This window comes from Sceloporus occidentalis, unplaced genomic scaffold (assembly GCF_023333645.1).
Source record: "Sceloporus occidentalis isolate IW3139 unplaced genomic scaffold, rSceOcc1.0.p SCAF_3, whole genome shotgun sequence".
Taxonomy (NCBI): Eukaryota; Metazoa; Chordata; class Lepidosauria; order Squamata; family Phrynosomatidae; genus Sceloporus; species Sceloporus occidentalis.
This window is the reverse complement of record NW_028316983.1, coordinates 205,596,619-205,607,536: the sequence shown is the minus strand read 5'-3', so window position 1 is coordinate 205,607,536 and position 10,918 is coordinate 205,596,619. Positions and strand designations below refer to the sequence as shown.

The window sequence follows — 10,918 nt, the reverse complement described above, 5'->3', positions numbered from 1 at the left end:
TGAGCAAAGAACAGATAATCGAGACTCTACTATAACTAATTTACTGTAGTAAAATGGTAGCACAGGGCATTTAATCACCACCTCATGAATCATTAGGCTTCTCTGGTTGTTAGAACAAACATTGGGACCTTGTTATCTGCTGGGGTTTGGTTCCAGGATCCTCCATGAATATCAAAATCCGTGGATGCTCAAGTCCTACTAAATATAATGGCAGGCACAATGGTGTCCCTTATATAAGATGGATAATCAAGGTTTGCTATTTGGAATTTATACTTTTTTGTAATATTTTCAAGCCATGGATGCTGGAATCCACAGATAAAAAATCTGTGGAGAAGGAGGGCTGACTGAACAATATATTTATTTGATTAAGTATAAAATATATGTACAAAATTATATACATATATTCACAGCTGACATTCTTGTTTAGATTTAGTTTCAGAAATGTCATCATGTTAACAACTCTTCTTGTCCTCAATTACATATGTTTTAAAAAATTATTAATTTGAATTTGGATGGAGTGTTTAGCAATGAAATGTCTGGAAAACTAAGTAGGGTACTGTCTTTAAGAATATGTAAATACAGCTCCTCTTTGCTTCCATTGTACAGGGCAAGAGAAACCCTCAGAACAGGACACCACTGAAACCAAGCATCCTGAGACAATTAATAGATATGGAAGCTTAAATTCTTTAGACTCCACAGCTTCTTCAGGAATTGGCAGCTACAGTACACAGATGTCTGGCACTGACAATCCAGAACAGTTTGAAGTCCTAAAGCAACAAAAAGAAATAATAGAACAAGGCATAGATTTGTAAGTTTCTTTTATGCACTGATAGGATGAATTCTTGTAATGCAGAGGACTTTCTTTTTTAATTATTCCTTCAGCTGTTTATTTATAACTTAATTCCTTAACACACCATAGGATCTAATGCTGAAATACACTTTGAAATTCATGGAATTACATATATACCACACTTTGAAGACTGCAGTCTTAAAAGTCAACTATAAATTAATGTCATTTGGTTTTTCCATGAGCAGAGTCCCACTTATGGGATGTTCTGCTAGAGGAACTGGGGAAGCCAGTTTTTGTGATTTCTCCTTCTCACTGCAACCTCCTAAGCCTCCTAGATAGGTACACAGGTTTGCAGGGTGAAAGAGGTAATCAGTGAAAATTATTCCTCCTTTATTGTTTTCCAGCAAGAGGTTCCTCTGGATCACAGTTCCTTCCCCAAAGAGAAAGTGCTCTTCTGTGTATATAAGAGCACATATGGATCCTTGTCATGTTTGTTATTCAAAATTCAGTTCAGTTCAGCGGCCTCCATAAAGCCGGCCCGCCAGCGCCCAGGGAGACACCGCACACACACCCCCACACCATCAGGAGGCAGTGAGGGACTGTTGCTGTTGGGCGAGGGATTGTCGTTGCTGGATGCGTGTTTGCGTAGTGTTCGGGGAGACTGATTTTGTGCACTGTATTATGGTATTCTAAGCTGCTTTTATTGTGTTATTTGACTGTATGTTGGATTTTTGAATTGTATTTTTTTGTAATAATATGGAGGTTTGTTTGGGTACTTTTGTATTATGTAATTGTTGTACACCGCCATGATCGTAGGAATGGCGGTATATAAATGAAATAAATAATAATAATAATAATAAATATTGTGAGTTATTTTCTAGTAAATATGTATAAGTTCAATATTTCCCTCACAATCAGTATGAGAAATAAATCAAATGTGCTGAAAAAATGTTACGAATATTTAAATACTTGGACTCTCTGTTCACATAGGGTGTTCTTGTTAATATAGTCAAATATTCTTAGCCAACCTCTTGTGAGCTGTCTACCTGAAAACTGAGAGCAAGCTGCATAGTAGACAGTATTGGGCTTGATTGATAAAGAGTCAGTCTGGTAAAAGGAACTTCCTACATTCCCACAGCCTTTGGAACATAGACTTTATCTGAGAACTCATACAGCAAGTTTTGTAGCTAGTAAAAAAGAACAGTACATTTGCAGCCCTCTATCTGATTACTGATTTAGCAGTGGGACAATCTCAAATGTTAGTTGACTTGAGTCTCTGGGTTGGTTGTTTTAGAATTTGGTGAAATTATTCACTATAGCTTGTAAATGTATTTTATTTTTTTAATTTGAGGACTTTCATGGTTTTACCTGCTCCTTTTTTTCTGGACTATTGTCAGAAATAAAGTATGATGGGGTGGGATTTTGTTAGTGTGCTTCAGAAACAAACAAAAAACAACAACAACAAAGTGTGTGTCCTTGTACTTTATTAGACATAGATGATGTAGAAGCTGCTGGCAGAGGTTCTTCTAAATGGGTACATATTTAAAGTGAAGCAGTATAGTAATAGTAAAGAGGGATTTGGAAGTATCTCCTTTGACTTTATTTTATATTATGGATAGTATGTATTAAGGGGAAAGAGTCAAGTGAAACAGCATGGTATCCCATAGTGGGGAAAATCAAGTCTAACAATGAAATACACTTAGAAGCCTTGTAATATGCCTAGAAGTCCTTTTATCACTTGCTGTAAATCCTTCTCTATATTCCAACCCTTTTGAAAGTAAGGGGAATTTAAACTTTTGTAACCATAAGGCTGTTACCTGAAGAGGGATTTCTTGTTTTACAAGTTATGGGTTGGATCCAGAGGAAGCTCCTCTGTATTCAACTTACAACATTCTGATTTTTAAATATTGATACTGATACTAAGTTATGGATTTTTCTCTGCATTTTGATATGTATCTCTCATGTATGTGGTTTTCAGGGCTTAATTAACATAACATTTAATGCACAGGTTTAATAAGAAGCCAAAGAGAGGAATTCAGTATCTACAAGAGCAAGGAATGCTTGGTACTACACCTGAAGATATTGCCCAGTTCTTGCACCAGGAAGAACGATTAGACTCTGTAAGAGCACTTAATATTCAGTGTATTTAATATTCACTTGATAAATACAATTACTGTTGTTTAAACATACCCAAGTGCCCTGTATGCCTGTCAGACTTGTAATGAAAACAAACTGGAACAGCTCTGTATGTCAAATCAACCTACTATTCTTAAATTTCCCTAAATTATAAAGAGAGCAAGGAGCTACAGTTGTGCTGGGAGTAAGGAAAAACATACCTTGCTCATAGATCAGTTCTTCTGATTGTGGTTGCAATTACAAATGGAAGGAAGGATGCTGTCTTTTATTGTATTACTTTATATAACTCCTTGCCTAGAAAAAAAATAAGAAAAAACAGCTAACAAAACTATACAATCCAGATTTATTTCATTTTATAAAATATAAAGTACTAAGATAAAGGAACCATTGAGAGAAATAAAAAATGTGAGTTAATTATTTTCAAGCAAACTTTCTGAATATTTCTGTTTGGAGTGTGTGATCCATTTGCAGGAATACTGTACTAAAAGGGAATTCATTTATGTATTATGGAATACATATTCCTGGGGAATTCTTAATTTAGCTGTAGTTCAAAAGTCTCAACCTGGAAGCTTCAGAGATCATCCTTTGCATTTCAGACAGAAGTAGAAAATCAACAGCAGTACTGTACTTCCCTTTTATGTTGGGATTGCTAAACTGTGTTTGATCTGGTAACTGATATTTCACTCACATGTTTTGCCAGCCATCATGAGATTGAAAACCACAAACAGAAATACAGTTGACCCTCCATATCGGCAGGCTATCCAAGCACAGATTGGAGCATTGGCAGATGGCCCCACCCCATTAAACTTATTAGTGGTGTGTGCACACAGCCACACTGACATGATCACTCATCCATAGAGAATAATGGGACTTGAAGTCTCAGGAAATTTGGTTTCCACAGGGGGATCTGGAATGGAACCTCCATGGATATGAAGGGCCAACTGTACAAGTAAATTTCTCCATCGTTTAATTTCTTGTCTAATTTTACTTAATATTTATATAGCATTATCTAGCTCTCACAGACTATCTGAAAAGAGCACTCCTAGATATCTGATATCTCTACTTCTGCATTTGATACTACCATTTTTCAGTCCTGTTTTTCTGACCAACCTATACAAATGTAAAATATTTCAGATTTTGCATGGTTATGAAAGCATCTTTAAAATGTAAAGTGAAACAGATATAGAATATTTGTTTGGGGTTTTTGTGTGTGTGTTTTTAGATAACATCTTCCTTGTGTTCTGGTGGCGCAGTGGTTAAATGCCTGTACTGCAGCCACTCATTCACAAACCCTAAGGTTGTGTGTTGAATACCAGCCAACATCTCAGGCTCGACTTAAGCTTGTATCCTTCAGAGGTTGCTAAAATAAGTACCCAGCTTGTTGTGGGCAATTAGCTTACAGTTTTAAACTGATTAAAGACTCCTTAGGAGGTATGAAGCAGCATATAAATGAAGCTGCTGCTGCTATTGCTGTTTCATTTGTCAGCTCCTTCATAAATCTTGCTTGGTTTTCATTAACACAGAATTTTATGTACTGTGTTAGCAAATATGGTGACCATCATTTTATAATCTGTAATCAGTAATGAAACTGACTGATGCATTTTACAGTGAGACCCTGGGCAAAATCATCTTTGAACCTACTTGATTTTCCACTTTTGATATATGTCTGTTAGGTGGCAGAACCTAATAGTTTCAAAAAGTATGTGCAAATGCCCATTGAATGCACAGGAACAGAATGAGATTGTTCTTTCTGTTATATTGGCAATTAGCAACTGTGTCTTGTCCTCATGAAATAGCAGATGGTTTCTTGTCCATGCAAAGTTTTTCACCATATCCAAAAAGATTTCTCTACTGCAGTAACTGTATTAATCAAAAACTAGCACAACATCATACTTCAGTTATTCAACTTCAGTTTTAAATAATGACAATTAAAATGTAATACTTTGATTTCTTTTATGTTTGCTGGTTTATGAGGATTTAATTAATGTTGAATTTACCTTCTTTTTGTTTCTAATATAGACTCAAGTTGGAGAGTTCTTAGGAGACAATGATAAATTTAATAAGGAAGTTATGTATGCATATGTGGACCAACATGATTTCTCAGCAAAAGATTTTGTTTCAGCTCTGCGTATGTTTTTGGAAGGCTTCCGTCTCCCAGGAGAAGCTCAAAAAATTGATAGATTAATGGAAAAATTTGCTGCTAGATACTTAGAGTGCAATCAAGGGTGAGTAATGTTCTCTTGACTTTGCATATTTATAAGTCAAGGTAATGGGGAACATTTATTATATATTTTGTTTATTTCAGGCAAACTCTTTTTGCTAGTGCAGACACAGCATATGTCTTGGCTTATTCAATTATCATGTTGACAACAGATCTTCATAGCCCACAGGTATGTTATTCACATTTTAATAATTCCAACAATTATAACATGAAAAGCTTAAACCTTCATGCCATTTTTAGCCCTCACCCATATGGCTAAAGAAACTCTCATTTAATGGCTTCTAGAGTATTTTATGACCATATGTCCATATTAGAACAAAAAAACAACAACACTTGCAGTGGAATAAATTTTGAGTAGCTCACATCTTTTTTTTGGGGGGGGGGGGGAGGAATATAACTGACACAATTCTGTATCTTTGTGTATCCTAAAATTAACTACCACTATTATTTCTAAATGGAAAAAAACTTTAAACTCCTCAAAATGAGAAACAGGCATAACCCCTGAAAGAATACAGCTATTTTTCTTGATTAGCAGGAGAACCTGGTATTAAAAATACTGTGTGGTAATGTGTACTCTAGGAGCAAAATTGTCTTTGCCGATGGGCATGCCCTCCCCCAGTTAAGGGCCATTCTTTGCCCTGGCTCTATAGGTAACCTGAGCAGCAGTACTTGGAAGCAGAATTCACACAAATGAAACCTCATCTGCTGTTTGTCTTAACACTATCCTATGTCAGAAGTAAGAGGAGATGGTCAAATTTAGTTTATTTTGTCAAATGGTGTATTAGATCTTTGGTTAGCAGATGATTTGCTAGTTCTAAACTGATGAAAAAATAGTTTCCAATCACATTTCATCCAATATAGAATAATGATTCAGCTAATCTTGGCACCACACTGTAAACAAGCTGGGTTTCCCTTGGTGTACCGGGTTGCCTGCCCAAAGATTTGCCCCCAGAATGTGATATAACATCATAATATCACACCACCATAACATTTCTATATTTTCCTGGTTTATTTGACATATACTACTGGAGTGGACATTAACCTCTGAAATCTACTGTTTCTTCTTCGTGGTCTCTGCGAATCATACAAATGGGTTTCACTGCGCCTGCGCAATGCTGCTCGGAAACTTCTGGAATCACTAGGCAAAGTTTACTTTGCAACATATAGAAACTTTTTGGCGGTAACTCCGCCCACCTGTTATAAGGCCCCTGCCTTCCCGCTCTTTTCCCCAGTTCCTTTTTTCCGCCGCGCTAGCTGCTTCAGGGAACTTTCGCTTGCTTCTCTTGCTTGGAATCACTTTCGTTTTTGACCTCGGACTGTACTCTTGACCATTCTTTGTCTCCCGCCCCTGGTAACTTTGAACTTCGGACTGTTGACCTCGTTCTCTGGATTCTCCTTCGGCTGTGTCGTCCTCTCAAGATGCCTGCACCCTTCAAAAAGTGTGACATCTGCGGGAGAAAGGTGCCCGTCCAGGACCCGCACTGTTCCTGTCTTCTGTGCCTCGGCAAGGACCATGACGCCAAGGCCTGCCCGCTCTGCAGGTCCCTCTCTTCTCAGGCCTGGAAAAACTGTGAGTCCCGGCTCACCTCGGCGATCGCCCTGGGCAAGGTACAGAAGGGAGGTTCCCGCTCTTCATCCGTCCCGCCTTCCGCGCCCCCGGCTTCATCTTCCAGGTCCAGCGTGACATCCGTCAGGGCCACCGTTTCCAGCGTGGTGTGTGTCCCGGCTGGGACAATCCCTCCCGCCACCTCCGATGTGGCCCGTGGCTCCAAACCGCCCAGTGCCACCGACGGACCCTCCAAGCGCCCCCGTAAGGCCTCGGGGACCGAGGGCATCGAGCCGTCGTCCAAGTCTGCGAAGAAATCGGACGGCTCGCACGCAAGGAAGGGGACCGGAGCGGAGGCCCAACTCGTGTCGCCTTCATCATCCAAGGCGTCCCACCACGCCTCCAAGCCGAGGGAATCGGCTTCGGTTTCGGGAGCGACCCATGCCCCATCTTCGGACAAGGCAAGGTCCCCAAGGCCATCTTCATCGGGGGCGGCTGCTGTCCTCCTGGACCTCCCGGAAAATCCATTCTTTCCGTTGGAAGAGACCCCGAGACCGGGAAAGAAGAGGCACCATGACAGGGTGGGCCGTGACCCTGGCTCTAAGAAGTCTAAGCCCTCCAAGGAGCAAGCCGGGACCGACTTGCCCAAGGCTAAGGACAAGAGGCGTTCCCCTTCTAAGAAGGCCCGCGCTTCCACTCCGGCAGCTCTTGATCCAGAGCCTGCCCCTGAGATGCAGCAGACTCCGATACCGGTCACACCACCGCCTCAGCCCACTATGGACTTCGTCCACGAGACAGGGGACACCGCTCCTGCCCTCCCTTCTGGAGACCTCTCGCTTCCCCACTCCGAGGATGAGGGCGATGGACAACCGCCCCGCCCACAGGAGCCGCCGGATCTGTTCCTGGACACCCAGTCGGGCCGATACTTCATGTCGGTCACGAAGGAGGTGGCACTCAGAGAGTTCACCAGATTGAACCCCCGTCCGGCTGACCCTCAGGAGGGCACGTCTGCCAGATCGGTTCCGGCCGTCTCCGTGTTCGAGAGGCCTCCATCTCCGCCTCACCGGCGCTCGTGCTCTTCGGCTGATCCCATCCCGCGCCGTCCGAGATCCCAAGTCACAGTGGTTGACGCCCTCTCCTCTGACTTGGACTCTGATGACGAGCCCGTGCCCCCGTCCGAGATGCCGTCCGAGGAAGAAGATGTCCTCTCGGTGTCGGCTTCTCCCCAGAGGATGCACAATCCTGAGCCTTCTTTCCCATCGGACGATGTCCGTTCTTTTAGTGAGCACGTCGTGAAGATGGCCAGGGCCCTCGACATCGAGCTTGCTTTCCCGGACGATGATGCTCAGGATCTGGTGGAACGTCGGGTTCATGGACGGGTGCCCACACCACCTTGCCTTCCCCTGCTACCATCTCTCCAGACCATAGTTCAGAGGTCTTGGGACTCTCCGGCCAACCTGTCTGCCTCGTCCCGCAAGGTGGAGTCTCTCTACAGAGTCGCCCCGGCGAGCTGTCCCTGGTTGGCTGACCACCCCAGGCCCAATTCGGCTATTGTTGAGGGAGCTCAACACAGCTTCGTGCCGAAGCAGGCTACCTCCCCTGTCAACCGGGAGGCGAAGAAAGTGGATGGCCTGGCCAAGAAGGCCTACTCGGCAGCGGCCCTAGCGGTAAAGGCCATCAATTATACTGCCTGCATGGGGGCATACGTCCAAACCCTCATGGAACATATCTCCCCTCTCATCCCGGACATCCCGGATGATGTCCAGAGGCAGTTGGTCGAGGTCAGGGACGAGACTCACTCCATCGGAAGCTGGCTCATCACCACTTCCAGAAATATGGCTGACTGTGCAGGGAGGGCCATGTCTGCTTCCATGGCACTCAGGCAGCATGCTTGGTTGAGGGCCTCGGACCTCAACCCTACCGTCAAGGCGGCCATCGAGGACATGCCACTCGATGGGACCGGGCTCTTCCATGCGGAGACTGACGACCGCCTGAACAGGAAGTTCAGGATGAAGGCAGCAGCTAAGAAGCATGGCATGTCCTCTGCACCTGCTTCTCCATTTCGGAAGCGTCAGAGCCCATGGCAGCCGCAAGGTCAGTCTCAGGGGACCTTCCCTCGGGATCGACAGTCCCAACAACAGGGCTCCCAGAGACGTCGCTACCCCTCGCAGTCTTCCTCCTCCTCTGGCCGTCGTAACTTCCCGCCTCGGTACCGCAAGTCCCGCCGGCAGGACACTGACCAGGGGAAGAAAAGAGCCTGAAGGGACGCAGCGCACTTCGCCTCTCTTTCATCCCCCTTCTTTCTGGACATTTTGAGGCCCTTCGCTAACACCTGGGCCTCAATAACATCGGACTTGTGGGTTCTCAACATTGTCCGTAGGGGATATGCCCTCGAGTTCGAAGAGCTCCCTCCAACTGGAGCCTTCATGTCCACTCCCCCATCGGACACCCTTCTCGACGAAGTGCGCACCTTGCTGGAAAAAGGGGCCATCTCCCCTTTACCGCCTGACCAATGTCCCGGAGCCTTCTTCTCCAGGTACTTTACGGTACCGAAAGCGGATGGGGGCATCAGGCCCATCCTAGACTTGAGACACTTGAATTTATTCCTGGAATACCGTCGCTTTCGAATGGTAACCTTGGCTTCCATTCTGCCTCTGCTCCACCAGGGCCTGTGGTTCGCGACTGTCGACTTGAAGGACGCCTACTTCCACGTCGGGATCCGGGAATCCCACCGGAGATTCCTCGCCTTCGCTGTCGGTTCCACCTCGTACCGCTACAACGTCCTCCCCTTCGGCTTGGCCACGGCTCCACGGGTCTTCACAAAGTGCATGGCACCGGTGGTGGCATACCTTCATCAGAAGGGCTTCATGGTCTTCCCTTACCTGGACGACTGGCTGTTTGCCGCCGAGTCTCCACACGAACTGCAGGAGGCAGTCGCATTCGCCCTGCACCTCTTGGACTCCCTTGGACTGGTCGTCAACAGGGAAAAATCCCACTTCGCCCCAACCAGGTAGGTCAAGTTCATCGGGGCAATTCTCGACTCCGAAAGATGCTCCGCATTTCTCCCTCCAGACCGTTTCCAGGCCTTGACTGCGTCGCTCAGACCTTGCATCTCCCACAGAAGGGTGAGGGCCAGAGATGTCCAGGTCGCTTTGGGCCACATGGCATCAATGACGTTTGTCACACCTTGGGCAAGGCTTCGCCTCCGACCGCTCCAGTCCTGGTTCCTCTCCGCCTTCTCTCCGATGGAGGACCCTCCGTCCAAGTGGCTCACGGTACCGAGACCGGTAGCTGCGTCCCTGAGATGGTGGTTGGACTTCCGCAACGTCGGCGCCGGGATGCCTTTTCATCAGCCCCAGTCACAGCTGACTCTGACAACCGACGCATCCCTGGAGGGTTGGGGCGCCCACCTGCTCGACTTGGTCGTCAAGGACAGGTGGTCCGCCCAGGACAAGCTCCTCCACATCAACGCCCTGGAGATGCTGGCAGTGGAGAAGGCATTAAGGGCGTTCGAGTTCGCCGTCACAGGCAAGGTGGTCCTCCTGAGGACGGACAACACCACCGTGATGTATTACATCAACAAGCAAGGAGGCACCAGATCCAAGACCCTGCTCGACCTGACGCTCCGCATCTGGGACTGGTGCATCCAAAGACAAATCCTCCTTCAGGCGATTCACCTTCCGGGAGAGGACAACGAGCTGGCAGACCGCCTCAGCAGATCCCCGTCGGTGTGCCACGAGTGGAGGCTCCATCCCGAGACGGTCAGCGACCTCTTCGACCGGTGGGGAACCCCCCGGATCGACCTCTTCGCGACCAGGTGGAACACCCACTGTCCCCAGTTCTGCTCCAGGAAGTCGATGGACGGATCCCTCGGAGACGCATTCGCCTTCCTCTGGACGGGGGAGCTTCTCTACGCGTTCCCTCCGTTCCCTCTCATCATCAGGGTAGTGTCCAAGATGACAACGGACCGCTCGCATGCGATCCTGATCACCCCGTGGTGGCCGAGACAGCCCTGGCTTGCATCCCTTCTTCACCTTTCCAAGAGATGCTTTCTCGGCCTCGATCCTCGTCCGGACCTGCTGTCGATCCAGGACGGGAGGATTCTCCACCCGGACATCGAGAGCCTGCCGCTGGTAGCCTGGAGGATACAGCCCTGACTGCCCTGCCAGAGGCGGTGAGGACGGTGATCCTGGCTGCAAGGAAACCTACCACCCAGCGGTCCTGT

General features: G+C 46.2%; 1 protein-coding gene across 2 annotated transcripts in view; it reads left to right on the top strand.

Annotated features, from left to right (window-relative positions):
• Positions 1-10,918, top strand: part of ARFGEF1 (ARF guanine nucleotide exchange factor 1) — a 93,951-nt gene that overhangs the window by 53,770 nt on the left and 29,263 nt on the right. For both annotated transcript variants that reach the window (XM_089517425.1, XM_089517424.1), the window contains exons 14-17: positions 607-808; positions 2,799-2,910; positions 4,946-5,151; positions 5,232-5,316. In XM_089517425.1, the coding sequence (XP_089373551.1) occupies positions 607-808; positions 2,799-2,910; positions 4,946-5,151; positions 5,232-5,316 (605 nt within the window). The remainder of the gene's footprint in view (positions 1-606; positions 809-2,798; positions 2,911-4,945; positions 5,152-5,231; positions 5,317-10,918) is intronic.